This window comes from Aedes albopictus, chromosome 2, assembly GCF_035046485.1.
Source record: "Aedes albopictus strain Foshan chromosome 2, AalbF5, whole genome shotgun sequence".
In the NCBI taxonomy this organism is placed as follows: domain Eukaryota; kingdom Metazoa; phylum Arthropoda; class Insecta; order Diptera; family Culicidae; genus Aedes; species Aedes albopictus.
The window spans coordinates 1,022,980-1,044,505 of NC_085137.1; the positions used below are offsets into that span (position 1 = coordinate 1,022,980).

Sequence of the window (21,526 nt, forward strand, 5' to 3'; positions counted from 1 at the left end):
AAATCCCCCTTAAACCCCCTCGGACCCCATGTAACGCACCTGAGAAGCTCCGAACACCCCGAAAACTCCTCCGTAACGCATAAGTAACGCCTCTGCGCCGAAAATGCTCTGAAACGTTTTAAAATGCCTCCAAAATCCCCCTTAAACCTCCTCGGACCCCTTGTAACGCACCTGAGAGGCTCCGAACACCCCGGAAACTCCTCCGTAACGCTTCCGTAACGCCTCTGAATCACGTCGAAAATGCTCTGAAACATTTTGAAATGCCTCCGAAATCCCCCTTAAACCCCCTCGGACCCCATGTAACGCACCTGAGAAGCTCCGAACACCCCGAAAACTCCTCCGTAACGCATAAGTAACGCCTCTGCGCCGAAAAGCTCTGAAACGTTTTAAAATGCCTCCAAAATCCCCCTTAAACCCCCTCGGACCCCATGTAACGCACCTGAGAGGCTCCGAACACCCCGAAAACTCCTCCGTAACGCTTCCGTAACGCCTCTGAATCACGTCGAAAATGCTCTGAAACATTTTGAAATGCCTCCGAAATCCCCCTTAAACCCCCTCGGACCCCATGTAACGCATCTGAGAAGCTCCGAACACCCCGAAAACTCCTCCGTAACGCTTCCGTAACGCCTCTGAATCACGCCGAAAATGATCTGGAACATCTTGAAATGTCTAAAAAAAATCCTCTTAAACCAAAACTCCTAAAAACGCCTCCATAACGGCTTTGAAACCAGCCTAAAATGCTCTGAGACTCCTGAAATGACTCCGAAATCCCCTTAAGACCCACTCGGAGTCCATGTAACGCACATGAGACCTTCGGACACACCCATAAACGAACCTGTAACCTTCCTTTGCTCTCATCTGTAAACACCCCCCGGTCGCCGTTGCAATAGTTCCTGTCATTATTAAATATTCTTATGCACAATATTGGTTCTGAGTAGCTCTCCCTCTTTTTATGCAGGGCATAAAAAAAGGTGCATAAATTAAAAGTGCATAAAAAAAACATGCATAAAAAGAGGTTTTAGTGTATCAATCGATTAAACAAATGAGTGTATGAGATTATGTTATTCAAGTGTCCAATTTAACTTTTTGAGATGATCCCAAGCTGAAATGTGATGTGCCAGGAGATTATTGAAAGGTGGAAGCAGCACAAAGAAACACTTCTTATGTCTAATGATTCATCAAGATTAATATTGATTAATATTGATTCTTCTAGCAATATTTTTTTTCCAAAATTTCATTCATTCATAGAAGTGATTGTTGTTGTTCGGATTTAAACAAACTTCAGTCGTATAATGCGCAAAAAATACAGTTTATTTGTACCATTTATATGACAAAGTACGTGTGTTTTTATTGTGTATTTAAATATTTCGGATTTCATTTATCCAATGTAGGTATGACTCAATTTCGTGACAGACAGACTTCCACCATTTCCACTATTATTTGGTTTTGATTTTTACAAATGATTGCGGCAAATTTCGTTCAACTTTTGCTTCACTAGAAAACAAACACTATGTTCTTTTATGTATTACTTATAGTACTGAGACTTACAACTGCGGTACACATGGGCTTACATACAGTGCGGGATGTTTCTTTCTGTTGATGCTGTGATTTTTTTTCTCTAAACGTTAATCAAGAAAAGGTACATAAGATTTGAACGTAGCTTCTCTAACAAACTAAATTATTCTACATGGGTTTTATCAGCTAGCACACGGTTTTGTATTTGGGGTTGGCGTGGGATGAAATCTACGGCACAGTTGAGTTCTATTGAATCTAGAGAGGTTTGGTACGGATGAAAAATAAGATTTCTGTAAAACTAGGCACCATTACTTGCCCAAGACAATGTAACAATTGATCTGATGAGTAGCTTAAAACAAATTGGCACATGTTCCTTCACCATTGCATTGCTTTTCTTGATTGGTGGTGGCATTCTACAGTCATGGCATATTCGGTTTATCGAAAGAAAGGTTAATTTCAGTGCCTTGAATCGATTTGCCTTTACACGACGTCGGTATCGATGTTTTAAGGGAAAGAGTGTTTTTGTTTTCTATTTTGAACTGTTTGCTGGAATGTTCAGGACAAATCGATTCTTTTAACATTGTTTGCTTTTGTGTTTTTCTTTTTTCTTGTGTGGTTGTCACAACATCAATACCCCTACCGATTTTTGTTCATGTATTTACAGTATTTATTGATCTTATCTTGCATTAGATGAGTATTGTTATCTCCGTACCCGGGGAATAAATTATAGATTTTTTGCTTATTTTGAAACTAAAGTTTTACCAAATCACAACTAGGCTTCACAGAGTATCTTATTAAACTAACAGCGTTCATCATCTAGGATGACTTTTCACAAATATCGACGACATTTTCCAACGATCGTTTCAGACGGGAAAATATAAAACAAAACAAAAACAAAACCGAATCTCTTAAAGATATGGCACATTATTATATCGATTCCTTCTCCTTTTCCTACAATAAATACTTGGGCTGACACTAAAAATGTAAACAAATTCTCAAATAAATAGCACTATTTAATAATTACGTTATGTTCATATGTCAAACTAAAATAAAAACAATTGGCCTACTACTCTTCAGCAACACGTGACTCCAGGAAGCTGAAGATCTCCTTGTACTCCTTGACGCGGGCAATCATCAGCGGTGTCACCTTCTTGTTGTTCGCCGGATTGGTTTTGGCGTGGTATTTGTCAACAAGTAGCTTCACGATGTTGATATGGTTTCGTTGCGTGGCAACGTACAACAGCGAGTTCCCGTAGGCATCCTGTTCGTCCGCGTTGAACTGATAGTGTTCCAGCAGATAGTCCAAGATCTCCTCGTAGTTCTCCTGCACCAGGTACAGCAAGACCGGTGGTTCACTGTTTCGTAACCGTTCCACGCTGGCACCGTTGTTGAGCAAGATTTTCACTATTTCTAGATTATTGCACACGACCGCTTTGATCAGCGATGTTTCACCGTGGAAGTTCAGTTCATCCACGGCACATTTGCTGTCCAACAGCAACTGAACGAAGCGAATGTTTCCCTTCGTTACCGCCAGATGGAGTGGCGTAGTTCCAGAGCGGTTCTTGGCGTTGATGTCCGCTCCGTAGCGGATCAGCTCTCGGGCGATTTCGTATTCGTCCCGATCGGCACAGATATGTAGCGCCGTTTGGCAGAACTCATCCTTGTGGTTGATGTGTTTGGATCCAGCGCCTACTAGGATGCGCACGGCCTCCTTTAATTGAGCGTAGACGGCATTGATGAAGCACTGCGGAGCGCTGTTGACATCGACGTCATGTTTCAACAAAAACTTCAGCATAGTGATGTTTCGATTGAGAACGGCCATGTTGATGGGTTGGAAATCTGAGCTGAGCGGGTAGCTGATCTTGGCTCCATGTTGGAACAGAAGCTTCATCAGCTTGAAATTGTTTGTATACATGGCGAAAGCTAGGGCGTTGAGTCCGTATTCTCCACAGGTGTCGGTGCTGACCTTACGCTTCAATAGCGCTTTTACAAGCGAAATGTAGCCTTCTTTACACGCAATGTTGAGCGGAGTGTTTTTCACTAGATTTGTGTTGTTGACGAGTTTCATCATACCGGGAAGCGAGAGAAGATAGTTCAATATCTGTTCTCGGTTGTAGCTCGATGAAGCATGGATAACGTTGTTACAGTTCGAGTAAATCCTGTAAGGATCGACCTTCTGCTCTTCCACTAAATATCGAACAACGGCCAGATTGTCAAACTCGATTGCCTTGTGAAGTAAGCATAGCTCGCTCGAGAAAGATGTCAACTCTGTGCTTGAGTCGATTGCCAAGCTAATCACTTCTTTGGAATTTTGATACTGTATCAGCCAGAACACGGGAAGCTTCTCGTCTTCGCTCATGAGGTTAACATCTGCGCCCGACTCGATGAGAGCTTTCACAATGTCTATCAGGTTCAATCTACACGCAAAGTTTAAGGCTGAATAGCGTAAACCGGTGGTCGCATTTAAATCAACTCCTTCGATCTTGGTTAGTGTTTGAACCGCTCGGAAATTGCCACTGTTGACGACCTTATGTAGAATGGTCATACCCGCCGAATCGCTCATGTTGAAATCGAAGCTTTGTAACTGGAGGAGAACCTTACTGATGAACTCGTGGTTTTCCGAATTGACAAACAAGTGTAAGTCTTGTTGAGCGTTGTACTTTGCCAGATTTTTGAGAAACGTTTCCACATCTCCCAAAAATACGCAAAGATAGAGTACTAGAATCTTACGATCTTCCGGCGTTAGCTTACAGTATTGTCCAACAATGAAATGTGAATTGACAGTACGTCTTAGTAGATATTCAAGAAGTTGTTTCCTGGATTGATCAATCTCGTCGTAATCTCTATTCAGCATGTCTATCATATCCTTGAAGCTATCTGCAATGGCACAATCGATCAAACTGTATTGACACAGCTCTTTCTGTATTAACGGTCCAAAACGCTTCCCTCGTAAGTCAGATCCGTTTCTCACATTCTCTTTCACCTTCTTCAAATCCCTCTTACGCACCGAGTCATACAGTACTTCTTGCATTTCGAACCACTTCAATCGTTCGTTATACCGATCCTCAATTGGAGCCACCATAGCTGGAGCCTCCTGCATTGTAAAACCTCCTCCGTACAATCGAAATCCGATATCTTTGAAGACCAACGCATTCAAATACACCGAAGCGCTCGACTTAAATACCAGCAGATCCATCACAATTGAATCATCCGTCAGATAGGTTCTTAAGTTCTTTCCACTCAGCACTGGCACGTTTCCTCGAACGATTCCTCCGTTTCCAACCCCTAATCCATTAACGGACAGCAATATCTCGAGCAACTCCAGCAAACTGTACTCCAACGCAATCTGCACGAACGTCGGGAACTCTCCAACGGATTCCAACACTCCATCCACACTGTAGCACTCAAACTTCTCCAACAGGGCAATCACATCGTTCACCTTGGCATCGAACAGCTCCTGTAGCATTTCTTCATCCCTTTCTCGAAACGCGGCAAGTTGCTGCGCATCCACCTGATGTCCACGCTGCCGCAAAAACTCCTGTACCACTTTATACCGATTCTGCAGCAGAAAGATGTTTTCGTAGTACGTCTTTCGTAACCTCTCGTGCAACTTTCCCAATTCCTCCTCATTCAGCTGAACTCCCAGCTCCTGGACGATCTTCTTTGTGAACTGCTGATGCTTCGAGCTTGATTCGACCGCCGCTCTCCTCCTGCGCACCGGGTTGATCCCGAACAGCCTATCGGGGTCCATCAGCTCTTGCAGCTGTTCCAGATGTTTAACGACCGTCAATGTTTCTTCGGTTTCCCCGCCAGCTGTGCTGCTGTAGGGTCGCAGCAGTTCCTTTAGGGCGAGGGTGGAATCGGAGATGGAAATGGATTTGGAAATGTCGTATTTCTGGTAACTTTGATGGAGATAGGAGTGCAGCAGCTTGCGGAGGCTGTTGTAGCAGGGATTTGCCCGTAGCGCTCGGTACACTACGGCAAAGTTGCTGAGCGTAACTCGCAGGCGGGTTTGATGGTACTGCATGTGGTAGAACCGGAAGTGGATGTTTTTCTCGATAAACGAGAGGAGTTTGAGCTCGTTCGACATGCCGATGTACATCTTCTTCAGTTCGTAGATGATGGTGGCGGTTTCGTCTTCGTTGTAGAATACGTGGTCGAACTTTATATGGCTGAGCGTGTGGAGGTTGTGGTCGCCGATGTACTTGGCGTAGGATTTGATCTGGGCGAGGTTCTTGAGACAGTATGCTGTTCCGAGGAACGTTTTGTACGCCTCTATCAGTTGAATGTTGATGACGTACAGGAAGAACCGATACACTGATCGGAGACTGTCCTGCATAAGCTTGTAGTGAGTTATGTCTAGCGATTTGTTGGATAAGTACTTGGCCAGGGAGTATTTTTGAGAAAAGAACTCTCGTATGTCTTTGTTCTTGTCGGAGATTTTCGCCGAACACAGCACATGGGTCAATACATTATCGAGCATCCGTACGAATGCAGGAAGCTGTTGGCAATTGTTCATTGACTCATTGATGAGTTGTAGTACTCTCTTGATCGCCAAACAACTAAGCGATTCATTTGCCAAATCATCCATGTCAATGACGATGGCATTTTCGACGTAGTAGGCGATCTTTTTCACCGTGTACATTTGCTTTATTTGATCTAAGGTGGCTCGCATTCGCCGAAACACGATTCGATTCCGTCGGCTTACTTGGATTTGACTGAGAGATTGAAATTCACGTGAGCTCATTTCCTTCTCGATGAGTTTCATTTTATTTTTACTCAGCTCGCCGGTGGTGCGCGATTTGATTTTGCTCAACTCTTTTCGGCTGGTCACAAACTGCACCTGTCGCCTCCGGAGGCGGAGCTTCGGATGTCGTTGGTGCCAAATCGCTGCGATTGTTGTGCGCTCACATCTCGCTAGATATACGACAAATTCGCCATCCTCTAGCACGCCCTCCCGCAAGGTTTGGAATTCTTTCCGACGAATTTCATCCATTACCAACTGTTGATCAATTTGACACAGTTCACCGGCATTTCGTAACGATGCAATTCTCTCCAATGCGCTGTTGAGTCTCTTTCTTCGTGACAGATACCGCAAAAGACGTTCCTCACGGATGCAGGCAATGAGATCCAGTAACAGCTGCGCCGTCCATTGAAATTGATAGTTTTGCCTCCTTCTATCCCCCACAGTTGCCATTCTCAGTTCTTCACACACGGCTTCCAAGTACGACATAATCATATTTTTATTAATAACAAGCTTATAAATCTCGAACCCGACTTGCTTCTCCAAGATGGCTAAAAATACTCCGATCAAGTAGGTTATCTCCGAAAGGGGCACGTGTTTGTATAGTTTCCGCTCTCTTCTTCGTTCTATATCCTCCAGAAAGTGGCAACACTCACAAATCATTTTCAGCCTCAGAACAAACCTGTCATCGAGATCGTTCAAATCATCTCCGCTGTAATTTTCCTTCAAATATTTGGTATAGCTCAGCATCAGTTCCACTCGTTTCTCAGCCTCTTGATCGCCCTCCTTGTCTTTCCCTTTCCTCGCTCCAAACCTGTAACTGTACTCGACCAACTGATACTCCACAAACACCTTCATCTTTTCCGCGATTCCAACTCCCTTCACATCAAGCTCTTCAACAACTCTTCGGAAAATTTTCATCCGAGTGTGGACATCGATCATTCGCTTTTCCAGATACATCCGTAGAAGATCCACGTGTCCTCGCCGCACCAGACTATACACTGCACGCTCGTCGGTCACTCCTTCAAACTCCTTCCGTATCATGAACTCCGCCACGCTGCGACAGCCGACTTCCATGGCATACTCCGATGCGGTCAGTCCATCGTAGTTTTTCAAATCACAATCGGCACCGCCTACTCCGATCAGCAGTTCGATCAGCTTGGTTCGATTCCGCTTTGCGGTGACAGCCACGTGCAGGGCACTGTTGGCCGTCTTCTCATCCTGGTAGTCGATGTCCACCCCGCTGGACAGTGCCGCTCGAACCGCATCGTATTGGCCATACTGCACCGCCTTGAGAAAGTCCATTGTGTCCTGGAGTCCTCTATTTGGGTGGTATCAATTCATCTTGATTGGTTGTACAGTGCCTTTTGTGGTTGCTTTGATGATTGTTCTAAAAAGAGACAGAGAGAGGACGTGTTAGTTTGCGGTTGGATTGGACTGTAACTTAATTTGCTAAAAATGACAATTCGATTTGTCGGTGTTAAGTCAGTGAAGAACAGAATGTGAATTCTCACAGAAAATAGGGGTACTCACTAAACAGATTAAATTGCTGCGTAAGCCATGATTTTCCGCTTATTTGAAATGTTTCATGATTTTGCGAATGAAATAATCAAAGATTGCCTTGGTGATCGCGACGTTTAATCAGTTTACGCTGTTAAGTGAATCCCCCTAATATTAAACTTTAAACCTGTGTAATTTATAAATGTTTCTGTGAATTTCTGAATGTTCTATCAAAGAAACTTCATCTACTCATCGCCATCATAACTATGCCCATCTCATCATCACAGGAAACCATGCGTCTCCAGTGGTCAAAAATAAACGCACCTCTAGACATTTCGCCCCTCAAAAAACGCATCCATCACTTTCCCTCACCACGCACATTCCCGTCAAATTGCAGTTCGCCGTCAATTTCGCACCAGAGCTCAAATCACAGCCAACTGCTGTGTAACTGTTAAGCTCCCTAATTTCATTCATAAGTCACCATCATGTCGCGGCAGTCAGCAGCGAAGAACATGAACATTTCATTCAACAGTCGTTTGCTAAATTTAACCACTTTCCCTTCGTTTTGCAACTGTAGGGAAAATGACTACGCTCGTTTCGTTCCACGCTGCAATTACAAAACTTAAAATATCAACGAAAAAAGGATCAAAACAAAATATTTCATAACACGCATACAGCGACGGACGCTACGCACAGCCTGCCACAAGTAGGCACCTTCAAGGCAAGAGATTCTTCAACGGGACGAGTAACTGTACCGGTTGTAGTAGGCCGCGCTCAGTGCAGAAGCAAACATCACACCGCACTGCTGCTGCTGCTATGCAACGGTGCAGAATAAATTGCACTTTCCCGACGGACGGACGAACGGACTAGCAAAAATAACTGCTTCAATTGGTGAATGAAAACTGAATGAACTCGCAGTCGCAGTCGCAACGGTTTCGCAGAGCGGATTATGTTGCCAGCCCAGCATCACTCTCTTTCGCTCTTTCTCCGACTCTCCCCGATTATGTTGGGACCATCACCTACCACCACCAGTGGTCCACCACCCCACGATTGCTTTGTTTCTCCTATCATCATAATGGGAGAGTGCGTCGCGTCCTCAGCCTACTACGACGGCGATGCGGAGCACCATTCGCGCTATGTTGTGCAGCACCAGTCAACGAATGCACGTCGATGTCGAAGGCACCCTCAGGGGAGCAAATTGCATGAAATGCGGTCGCTTCTGGTTTTCCAGTTCCATGACAGGGCAACCGTTTTGTGGTTGCTCGCATTTTTCCCAGCAACAACAACAACAATTCAAAAAGAGAAAATCGAACAATGTGAAAAGCGGATGTCGTAGATCACGCGAAGGCGACGCATCTGGCGAACAAAAGTGATTCATGACAGCGCGAGGCTGCGAAGAGTTTTGACCTGCGATATTTCGCGAAACAATATGGGGAGTTTATTCACCTGAAAACGTGACATCTCAAATTAATGTACCGATGAGCTGATTTGAGGTTTGAGTGAAGCCGTATCTATGGAAAATGAGCTCGTTTTTAGGCCAACTCCATGTCATTGTTCAAATGTCAAACTAGTACATACGTTTGATTGTTTTGTTTTTATTAATGTGTATTTTAACATCAAGCTAATTCTACACTTAGTGTATACGGATATTGATCCATTTTTTATTGCACAACGGAAAAGTTGTGTGAGAAACGTCAAAACAGGAACGAATTTGATTCAATTGGGTTTTACTTGGGTTCTACAATGTTTTACTTGTCTTAAATTATTAATGAATTTGTCCACTATGACGTCACACGCCAACTAAAAGCAAAGACGTGAAACGGTAACAGTAGATTGTGTTTTACTAGAATCTGCTCGAATGTTGAATGTTCATGAATGTGTCATTTTTGTATGCAATACTCGCATTTGGAGAAGAAAAAAGAGAACTCAGTAAAAAAGAAGACCGTTGATAAGTTCATGAATGAGTTGCTATGGAAACAACGTTCTTTAACATAGATTTTCTCCGTTCATGGATTTTGTCACAGAAAGTGTTTGGTAAAGTTAGTTTTAATTAGTATTGCGACATTTGCTAAATTCATTATTATCAGCGCGACTCAGCCCAAATTCATTATTATCACAGTCGAATTTCGCACACGACTTTGCAGCGACTAGCGTTCACAAGTTCGACTGAGTTCATGACTGGGGCGTCGCATGCACAACTGGTCATGCAACTGGTAAAACAAAATAAGTTTGATTAATGTGAAATGTCAATGGGAAATGATGATTCAGTGGATTATCAAATTATCACAGTAGTCTTAACATTATTGAGAAACCCAATATTCCATTTTGCACATTTTTTTTATTCTCCAATCACTTAACCTAATTAACAGCTTTTTTGTCCTCTAGCTCTGCATGAGCGATTCCAATTGGCACTTACACTCTGTACAGCACCTAAATGTATTCTATTTATATTCTACTATATCGAACTGGTTGCCTTTGCGCTGCTGTCACTTTTCTACCCTGTCCATGATAGAATGATTAGCACGAGGATGTTGATGTGTGGCTCTTGCTCCTTTTCCAGTCCGATTGGGGGTCAATTATGAGTTGCCGTTAGCCGATATCCAGGTTTCCGGGTCCGTTGGAGCATATGCTCTGAAGTGGGTCAGATGCCAGCGGCTCTCGGGAGGAAGAGAAACTGACGAAAAATTGCAAGTGCCGGTGCTGGGATCGAACCCATGACCATCCAATTATGAAGTGAACGTGTTGCCACTACACTACGGTCCCCGGCCATTTTGCATATTGTATTGCATATTGGATGAATATTGGACTACAATGGCAACTATTTGCACACGTCTAATGGACTTTCAATAACTTCCTGTCTGTTTTCAGCAACGGTCCAGGTAACGCATTCTTCAGGATGACGGATCCACCAGACGGCCTCTTGAGGAACTATGGAAAGCGCTATACATTTCGCCTCCGCAAGAGAGCAACGGTTTTTTGACTTCTTGAGCATCAAGTAACCACACCTCCTCATTTCAGGAATACAGACCAGCTTACCCATATAGCCGAGGCGGTAAACGCACGGGTATTCAGCATGACCATGCTGAGGGTGACGGGTTCGATTCCCGGTCGGTCCAGGATATTTTCGTAAAGGAAATTTCCTTGACTTCCTTGGGCATAGAGTATCTTCGTGCCTGCCACACGATATACACATGCAAAATGGTCTTTGGCAGAGAAAGCTCTCAGTTAAAAACTGTGGAAGTGCTCATTGAATACTAAGCTGAGAAGCAGGCTTTGTCCCAGTGAGGACGTTACGCCACGAAGAGGAGAGGAAACTGAGAGGAACTTCAGGAAATCACTTCAGGAGTCCCTGGAGCAGTCCCTGGAAGAATTCCCGGAGCAATCCTTGGAGGAATATCTAAGAGTAAACCTAGAGGACATTTCTGGAAGGAATCCCAAGAAAATTTTCTGAAGAAATCTTTTGAGGAGTTCCTAGAGGAAATTTTAGAAAAATTCCTGAAGAAATCCTTGGAAGAATTCTTGGAGAAACCCCTGAAGAAATTCCTGGAGGAATCTCTAGAGAGAATCCTGGAGGAATGCCAGAAGGAGATTCTGAACAAATTCCTGGTGTTATCTCTAGGGGAGTTCCTGGATGAATTTTCGAAGCAATCCCTGAAAGAATTCCTGGAGAAATTTCTGGAGAAATCCCGGAGAATTCTGGGAGGAATTCCTGAAGAAATTTCTGAAAAACTCTCTTGAGGAATCTTCGAAGGATTTCCTGGAGGAGTCGCTGGGAAACCCCCTGGACAAACTCGTGGAGAAATCCCTGGAGGAGTCCCTGAAGCAATTCCTGAAGGAATATTTGGAGGAATGCCTGGAGACATCCCTGAAAAATCCCTGAAGAATCTCCAAAGAATTGATTTGATTGATTTGACTTTATTAAAGAGACTTTCAGCCCTTGGCTATCTCCAAAGAAACCTCAAGAGGATTTCTCTGAAAAAAAAATCCTGAAGGATTTTTTTTTACTGTATGTGTAGGTGAGTTCCAGTAATATGTCAAACAAACAATGAGAATAGTTATTTATGTGACGAGTTGCAAAAAGTTGATTTTCAGCACGAGTCGTACATTTATCCAACGAGGCTTGCAGAGTTGGATAAATGCGAAAAGAGCTGAAAAAATCGAATTTTGCAACGAGTTACACACAAAATTTTATGAAATGATTTTTACATAATGCAACTCATTTGAGTTGCATAATATTCATAATACTTCAAATGAGTTGCATTATGAACATTATGCAATTATTTTTGATTATGCAACTCATTTCAGTTGCATAATGAACCTGTTTGGAAAAAATGACCATTATGATACCGAAATGAGTTATATAAAATAGAAATTATGATATTGAATTGCATAAAGAATTTTTAAATAGTTTTTTTCTTATTGAAAAAAAAATTTCTTCATATATTTTTGGAAATTTTGTTAAAATTTAACGAGATCGTCCCTAAAACTCGTCAATATCTTGCATTTCATCAATCTGACAAAAGCTGCATTCAGATAATTGAATGGTTTTATATTCAGCTCCTAATTTATGGAAAAATAAAAATTGGGTAAAAAAGCGCAAGATATTTTTTGAAGCATGGTTCCGAAATCAGCGCTAAATTGTGCTTCAAAAATTCTGGTCTTGACACAAGTTCACGACTTTTGCTTCATTTTGTTAACTAGTGTAATTGATAGTCTACATCTTTTTGTTTCCATTCGATGAGTTGTTGGCAAAGGTAAGATGGAATATCTTTAATTATCGGCTATTTTCCGTCTGATATGACGGGAATTATGGCGAAATAGATTTCTACCCCAATATTTACCATCATGTTTAATTTTGCATTCCAGTTTTTATTCGGGGCGCTAAGTACGCGACAAAATTCCATTAGGCATTTGTCATTTTAACCAAAAGCAGTCACCACATTATTTGCATGTCAGGCAAACTTCTATTCGCAAAGTTAACTGTCACGTGAAACATTGCAGTCACCATCGCCGGTGCACAAGATGCTAAACACGCGAGTTTCAAATAACAAACATCTGTTTTATTTTAACGTTGCCTTTTTGTCAAAAACTGCTTTCCCCTCGCGTAGGCACAGCTTTCGCACTCACTGCATTCTTTTGTCTTATTGCTGGTCGCGAGTCGCGCTCCTGTCATCCCAGACAACAACAGTAGTGGCGGCGGAAAGTCATCTGCCACGCCACCGCCGCCTACTTTACACAACGCCCCCCACGCATTTTCAACGTCTCCGATTGTCGTTGGTTGCGATCGCAAGTAGTAGGCCGTGGAAGCAGCCGACGGCAAATTTGCGAGCGAGCGCGGTTCAAACTTGTTGTTATTAGTGCTGATGATATTGTTGTTGCTTCCCCTCTGCGGGCGTTTGATGCCAACGTGCGCGCTCGGGCTGGTTTTTGTTTGTGTGTTCAAAGTGTTTGTTTGACATTTTAAATATGTTCTTGCGGGAGGACAGCAGAATGGCAGAAAACAATGAACAAAACACAGATCTTCTTTGTTTAGGGCAACAATTGCGGGAGATAGTACCGGCATGTTTAATTACTAAACTATTTTTAAGTTTTTCAGTTGATTTTTTTTTACTAATGTAAATTGACATACGCTAGTTTTTGCAGTCTTGTTCGTTCCAAATCTCATATGGCGAGTTGGACAATTTCTATGTTATTCTACGTTGTACATATAAGGAACAACATCAACTGATCAGGTGGATTTTGAACCTTAATTACTAAAGCTACAAATTTTGAAGTTCGGTATTCCATCCCCTAGCGGTACCACCGAGAAAACGACTACCGAAGGCAGTGCAGCTTCTCTGGCGTGGACTACTACGAAACACCATCTCGATCGACCCGCAACGCAACCAAACCAGCAGGGCGAAACAAGTGTGGCAGTCCGCCGTATGCAAAACGGTCGCTGAGCGGAATCAAAAATAAAACAATAATCGGTACATTGTTTGACGCCGCCGCCGCTGATGCCATTCCGCCTTGCCTGCACTTGCTCCGGTCGGGTCCGGCCGGAATGAGGGATTCGCTTTGTACTTGACTTGGTGGAAATCCATTTCTTTGGTGGTGAACCCCCCTCATCCATAACCGAGGTAAAGTAGGCGACGGCGACGTCGCTATGGCAAAATATATGATTGTTCGAAAGGCGCGGACGACTGACTGCTTGGATTGTGTGTATGCGAGGGAATAATGGAACAGATTGCTTTGATCCGTTGTGAATGGTTTGAGTTGCGCCTGTTTGAGCACCGGATGAGTGCATAAATCAGACCAAGCCGAGTGTAATGTGTAATTCGTATGGGGAAATGGTTCGAAATGTACCCCAAACCGTTCGCTGATCATATTCATCGGCAACCGGAGTTAGGAAATAGGATCACATTAGCAATCCTTGTAAAAATCTAGATCAAGATAAACAATTCCGATTCCTTTGATTTGCCTTAGTGTTTTTACATTTTTCGTTCTAAGCAGAATACCCTCTTCGAATAAGTGTAATCAGTTATTGTACCATTTAATTGACACTGAGAAAGATTCCAAGTGGTAGTCGAAATACGCGTTGTATATCTTATCATTGCGTTTGAAGCAAGTGGAGACGCATGGTTGTTTGTTTAAATCTGGCGTTCGATTAAAGGTGAAACATCAAGAAATCCCATTGTAATATTTCATACAAACTTTAAAGGCACAAATCTGACGAACAAAGCATCGAGCCAAGCCGCACTTGTTTTTCCTGGCTTTGCTCACTTCCAAAAAGAGGCTGCTTTTACAAATTGAGAGCATTTGTTTACAAATTTTGAAGATTGGTGCTCTTAAAAACGTGAGTAGGGGACCAAGTCGGCCATTGTGGCAGCCATGATTGTATTCTCTGAAGTTTCTCCTTAAATAGGTCCTATCAGCATAGGAATCACAGCAAACATATGACCTATTCAAATCGAACGCCAGAAATGCTTCTTATATCAAATGGCATTAAAAAAAAAGTTACATTTGTTCGTAAAAGTTACATTTGTAGTGTAAAAGTTTTTCGGAGTAAAATCAGGAAGAGTTGTAAAAACGATGAAAGTGCCTTATCCAAACAATCAAAAGCTCCTCCTCGTCCATGACACAAGTATAAGTCTCACTAAGTTCAGAACTGAACTTTCTAGCTGCTTAAGATTGTCTTCAGATCTTTTGTGAAAAAAAGTGGCAAAGTAAAATCCTGGAGACCAGAATAGGACATCTGTAAGAATTCGTAGTGAAAGCTGTGTAAAGGACAAACATCTTGAAATGCCTCTTCAACAGTGCATCAGAACTTCAAACGCACAAAATCTCAAGAAGCAAGCTTCAAACAACAGTACATTTATTATTCTGTTCTTGCTTTTCTTGTAATAAACCTAAAATAAGAAGCTCAGGTGCGCTGGTTTTGCTTACGAAAAGATTTGTGCGCTCGAAATAGTGAGTAGGTGCCAAAGTCGGCCATTTTGGGATACTAGCAAGTCTATCCTTAAGAAAATGGTTGTATTCTCGCTACACCCAGTTGAATCCAGACTTTCTGCGACACCCTATTTAGTAATAGTAATAGTGTGGTAGTTTAGCAGACCGCTGAGTAGGCGGTGTGTTAATAACGATCATTATTAGTATAACTGTCAAGAGACAAACACCACATTGGCGACGAGAAACAAGAACCCAGCGAAGGAAATCGAAGCTGATTGGAATCAAGATTAGAATATGACTCGGAATATGAACACGGTACAGTGCGAAAGTGGTAAATATATACTGTCTGATCCCGGCGGATAGTATCTGACCGGGTCAGACGAAAGAGGGAAAAGATGCCTCACCGGCGGATGAAAATCTGGCCGGCGCAGGCGAAAAGGAAAAGCTCACCTCAAAAGGGAGCTGCCGTAGCGACAGATACGATCAGTCGGGTCCGGCGAAAGAATGCTTACATAAAAGGAAGCAACCGTAGCGGCAGTTTCGAACTGTCGGGTCCGGTAGTTGTAAAATGTTAAAAGTTCGCCTCATGAAGGGAACTTGCCTTAGCGGTGGATACGATCCACCGGGTCAGGCTGTCCAAAGATAAAAGTTTACCTCACGAAGGGAACTTGCCTTAGCGGTGGATGCGATCCACCGGGTCAGGCTGTCCAAAGATAAAAGTTCACCCCACGAAGGATCTTAGCGGCGGATGCGATCTACCGGGTCAGGCTACCAGAAGAGAGAAAAGTTTGCCCAAGAGGAAACTTGTCTCAGGTCAACTCACTCTAGAAAGTGAATGATTGTTGCGACAGTTTAGTCTCACCATAGAAGGGTGCCACCGTAGCGACGCGACGGATACGATTCGTTAAGTCCGGTTATAGAAATGTTTACCTTGGGAATTTTGTTAAGAAGTCGGCCCAATTTAAAACAAAAGGAGATATGGCAATTCCGACTCCATCGACTAGGCAGTACGATTTGATTGATCAGAAACTCCACATTTTGAGAAGTTCGCCTCTCGAAGGGAGCTACGGAATTTCAACCCCGTAGTAAGAAATAGCATATAGTTTAGCATTTGGTTTAGCATGCAATAAAACCCAAAGAAACGGAAATACTATACGCACTTCTACCAGTCGCACACATGGAGCCTTACTGTCTCAAAATAAAGTAACTGATGCTGCTGATGCTAAAGTAAACATTTTCCTTTGAAGAAAAGGAGATGTGGTAGTTTAGCAGACCGCTGAGTAGGCGGTGTGTTAATAACGATCATTATTAGTATAACTGTCAAGAGACAAACACCACAGATAGTATTTCTAGTATTCTTCATAACATGGTATGACAGTTCTCAGATCATAACAGTTCTGCATGAAAAATACAAAGACGGCCTTGGTCTAGGCCTTGATTTTTTTCCTTTTTTTACTCATGCATTCCAAACCAGAAAAGAGTTTGCTAGATGAATCCAGGAAAGACCTCCTGAAGAAATACTGGAAACAGTTTCTGAAAGAATTTCAGACGAACTTCCCGGAATACGTTCCAAGAAGAATACTAGTATGAGTTTAAAAGGAATCCCGGAAAAAAAGTTTTCTATGGAAATTCCAAAGCAATTACTGACAGAGGCCCAGAAAAAAATCCCGGAGCTCCCGAAGGAATGCCGGAAGGAGTTCCCGGAAGAATCCTGGAAGTCATTCCTGAAAGAATCCAGGAAAAATCTCGAAGAAGTTTTTGGAAGCATACTTACAGAAGTTCTTGTAAGACCCTCATAGTCATAAAAGTGGTCGCCATGATATTTACTGGACAAACAAATGTAGAGCTTCACACCACTCAACAAAAAAGCTAACTCCCGTAAGAAGCACTATGGGAAAAATGTTCTCAAAAATAAGGTTTGTAAATTAGAAGATTATTTTTGAAAATATTTTAAATTCCCTGAAGGAGGTTAAATAAATATAATCGAAACGACGGATGTATGAGCAAAACAGCCTTTTGCTACCCACTCAGACTGCCAGAGCCGAGAAATTCCTATCAAGTGTAGAATCCACAGTCGTAAAACCACACGTTGATTCCTGGAATGATTGCATAAAGATTTCATCAATAATTCCCAGATGGAACTCCAGGAGGCATCTCGCATAGAATTCCTGGAAGGCATTCCTGAAAGAATTTTGTAAGGAGTTTCTATAGGAAGCTCGGAATGAACTTCTGAAGCAATTCCCGAGAGAGCTCCTAAGGAATCCCGAGAGAAATCCCGGATTTTGTCCGTATGAAACTACACGCGTAATGATAAGGATTGTTCAATTTATAAAACGGAGAACTTTACAAGGGTATAAAAAGAAAAACGCGAAGACAGAGAACAAAAATACTGATTACCCATATTGCATAGTTTTAGAGCCTAAAACTTCTTAGGACAGCCGCCATATTGAATTCTTGGCCACCATCTTGGATATTCTGGTCACTATTTTTGAGCTCCAGACATCTTCTTCATATTACATGTACCCATAGTGCATTATTTTAGAGCCTAAAACTACTTAAACAACTGCCATATTGAATTGTGGGCTGCCATTTTGGATGTTCTGGTCGTCAAATTTGAACTCCGGACATCTTCTCCATTCAAATATACTCATAATATTTTTAGCTTTAAAGCCTAACACTTCTTGGAACATCCTCCTTTTGTATTGTGGGCCACCATCTTAAATTTTGGGTCGGTATCGCGGATTTTCTCGTCTCCATTGATGATTTCCGTTCAAAATTCGTCAACCATGCTAAATGTTACAAAAATCGGCGCTATTTGATGTGCCGCATGATGGGGTTCGGTTCAGTTTCATATATGGCCAGCTCCATCAGTGCTGGTTCGGATCACTAAAAGTGCCATATCTCCGGAATACCTTGATCGATCCGAATCATTTTCATTAGTAAATAATGCGATCGAACTCCGGTTCGATTCGTGCTAAAATCCGTGAAATCGGTCAATGGGAAGTGTTTTAAAAGTAAGTGAACTTTATTTGCGCACAGACATACATACATACACACATACAGACATCATCACAATCCGTCGAACTGAGGATTGGTACATGTGACTTTCATCGAAAATTCTTTTTTTGAGTGAACATATAACCAAGCCATTCAGTACCTTTATGTGTAAGAGAAATGCAAAAACTTCAGAAAACAATCCAAAAGAAACTTTAAAGACAATCTAGGATGAAATTCCTGGAGGATGAAGGAATCTAGGCATTCCAGAAGGTATTCTTTAAGAAATCCCAGAAAAAAATCTCTGGAAAATTTTCGGGAGTACTTTCTGGAGGAATCCTGACAAAAGCTTTCAGGAATCTCAAAAGAAACTGTTGGAAGAATCCCAGTAAATCATCAAGAACTCTCTAGGAATACCACATAAAACTCCCGGAGGAGTCCTGGAACATATTTGTGAAGGAATTCCTGTAGAATCTCAGAAGGACCTCCTGGAGACGCGCCAAAATTCGATTTTTACAGCACTCGTCGTAATTACCCAACTACACAAGCCACTTCCTGCACCTTGTTGCGTAAACTATTATTCAAATCGTTGCAAAACTCATTTTTTTTAAAAACACTCGTGTCGTCTTTTCTAATTGTGTAGTTATGTACATCCAAAGTAGAACTTAGTTTGCCTTAAAGCACAGTTGAACTACTGATTGCTGTTTTACAATAAAAGAATGATTACAATAATCATACCAGAGGTTCACTGTGGCTGATCAATCTGGAAGCTTAGATAAGATATGTAGTAGATTTTTACAGCACTCGTCGTAATTATCCAACTCGGCAAGCCTCGTTGGACAAATGTACGACTTGTGCTGTAAAAATCTACATTCTGCACCTTGTTGCGTACATCGTTATTTGAAATTTCATAAATTACAACTTGAGAATAGTTTTTAACAAAACTTTTTCGTCACACTGAACATTGATGTTCATAGCCATCTTAAGAAAGTCTGATCATAGCAGGTTCTGCTGTGCAGTTGTCAGAAAGCGTTCAGAAAACATCAAGAAGTTGATCAAATCAAAACTAAAAACAGTGCTGTAATGGTTCATTACAGCACTAATATGCGTTGTGTTACAGCACTGCTAATTTGGTATGGAGAAGTAGGCCTTTTCTTGGTAGATTTGCGGAAGGTTAAACAGCCTATTACGATGAAAAATAGCAAAAACTTTATTTTCAATGTGGTTCAGCGACTAAAATGGGTATATAACAAGTTAAACTTAAAAACATCATTATTTACCATCATCACACATGTCTAGTTTTTAAAACAATTAATCCATCATTTCTCTGCGTTCCTTTCATCTTCAATCGACCACACTGCATTCCATTCCACCATATCCACCATCAGCTAAATCGTCGTCTATACTCTAGAAACGATTCAAGGCATCCGTCCACCATTAATATCCATCTGACACCGTCATCTTCATCTCATCGAAAAGCCAACATGAATCACACTTAAGCACCATTTAATCAAACAAGATTGGCATAAAATTACCGTCGGCAAAAATCAATTTCCTCCCCGGATGCACCGAACCATTCTCAGCAGCAGCAGCACATCATCGGCTCATTTTCGTCTGCAGTCCACAGCACATCCGCTCTAATCCATTTACCGGACTGCTCGCTCAGGGTCTCTTCTCCAAAAATATTCTTCACCTAAGAACACCACCTGCACCTGTGTGCTGCAATCTGGATCTGCACTATTCTATGGTGGTCACAGTCGCATCATAACCACTTATCACCACTCTCTTCCCCAAGGAGCATCATATGCTCTGTGCTGTTGGTCACGAACGATTTGATTATCACTCAATCACGACTGATTCGGCTGCATTTATTCCTTCGAAAGCGGAAGTTCCAAATTGTCATCGATACACGAAATGGGCACTTCATGGAACGAATGGATTTTCTGGCTCTTTAACTGGCACTGATGCTCTTCTGTCACTTTACTAGATTAGGGATCATTTGCTTCTTATGAACTGCAACCACCACTGAGAAGATTTTGCAAACTCCGCCGGAACTTTGCACAGCTAACGATTATTTCACTTGTCGCGCGTAGTAGGCCGTTGTGGCGCGAACGACAACTTCAACTCAATTGTACCAAGCAACCAACCAAACGCGAAGAACGATAGATGGAAGACGCAGCGAAAAGACCCAGCCGCCTTTGATATCTATCCGCGAGCACTTCAGCGAGTCGAATGAGCGCAGCATCACAATGCGAGCGCCACAAGAGTCCCCCTTCAAACGCCAGCCAGCAGCCACACACATCGCACACTGCAAGACCCTCGAGTCGATAGATACCTACTCGTGAGAGAAACCAGCATCCAACAACGACAACGGAAAGAAAAGCAGATCTTCTCAAATGGTGCGCCCTTTCCCCCCATTATCCCTGCGTGCGCGGCAAGTGTTCGTTGACACCGCCGCGCGCTGAAGAACGGCGCAAACAAGAGACCAAAGAGCTCTTGCGCGCGTCTCGCGCATCCCCGGAACAATGTGCTCCATTGTGCGCGCGGTTTGCGCGCTCATTACCACATTCTCTCGCGCGATCGCGATCGACTCTCCCGCTCTCAGATGCGCAACCGCCACTGTCACCAAAGCATCGCGCAAACTTGCGCCGCTGCTGAATAATATCGAAAATTATCACCGCATTCTGTTGCATTAAGAAAATACCTATGCATCGGGCAAGAAAGAGACACAACCATCGACACGCTTGACGGTGGTGGTCAATTGGCTAATCCCACAGCTCCATTGCCATCATCAAGTTCTTCGGCTATCTATCAGGGGGTGGTCGATCTGCACATATTAGAAAGAGGGGCAAAATGCGGCGGGGTATATTGAGGGGGAAAAGTGTAATCAAAGAAAGAGAGAGGATGCAAATTTAAGCGCATTGCATGGCACATGCGATTGTTATGGCCATAATAATTTGCTGGGACGGGCGATCGGTCAATATATACTTAAACTTGGAACTACGGGGTAACGTGTGACAAAAGTGCAATAAAATTGAAAAGATACATTGTCAGGTGATCAGTACATTGATAGGGAGCATTCATTCATTTTCAGCTATCGTGCAAAAAAAAAATGACAATGTCACGCATTTGTTGCGACAATCCACCCTACGTGAAATAGTGTTCCAATTTAATATGATGTTGAATACAATGTTTAAGCCTCGCATTGCAAAGAGTACCCGGAGTTGGTAGCAGGCTATGCGCGCGAGCGGCTGCGTTTTCAAAAGTGTCATGCGTTTTCTTTGCTGCGCGTTGTTTTGAGTATTGCCGGCCGAATTAATTGAGAAATGGCTGGTGGTGCTATGC

At 42.6% G+C, this 21,526-nt stretch overlaps 1 protein-coding gene across 2 annotated transcripts; it reads right to left on the reverse strand.

Moving 5' to 3' along the window:
• Window positions 1-1,378: 1,378 nt before the first annotated feature.
• Window positions 1,379-20,755, reverse strand: LOC109416812 (uncharacterized). Of its 2 annotated transcripts, none has more exons than XM_029872164.2 (2): window positions 19,717-20,755; window positions 1,379-7,649 (listed from the first exon to the last, which is right to left on the reverse strand). In XM_029872164.2, exon 2 carries the CDS (start codon window positions 7,562-7,564, stop codon window positions 2,582-2,584), a length of 4,983 nt encoding a protein of 1,660 aa, XP_029728024.2. In that variant the 5' UTR covers window positions 7,565-7,649; window positions 19,717-20,755; the 3' UTR covers window positions 1,379-2,581. The 2 variants fall into 2 exon arrangements, with proteins under 2 accessions (XP_029728024.2, XP_062704965.1); XM_062848981.1 differs by lacking the exon at window positions 19,717-20,755 and adding an exon at window positions 8,515-8,680.
• Window positions 20,756-21,526: the final 771 nt, after the last annotated feature.

Bases quoted from the DNA above. Each gene is read 5' to 3' on its own strand.
- LOC109416812 (XM_029872164.2), bottom strand. From the start codon at position 7,564: ATGGACTTTCTCAAGGCGGTGCAGTATGGCCAATACGATGCGGTTCGA.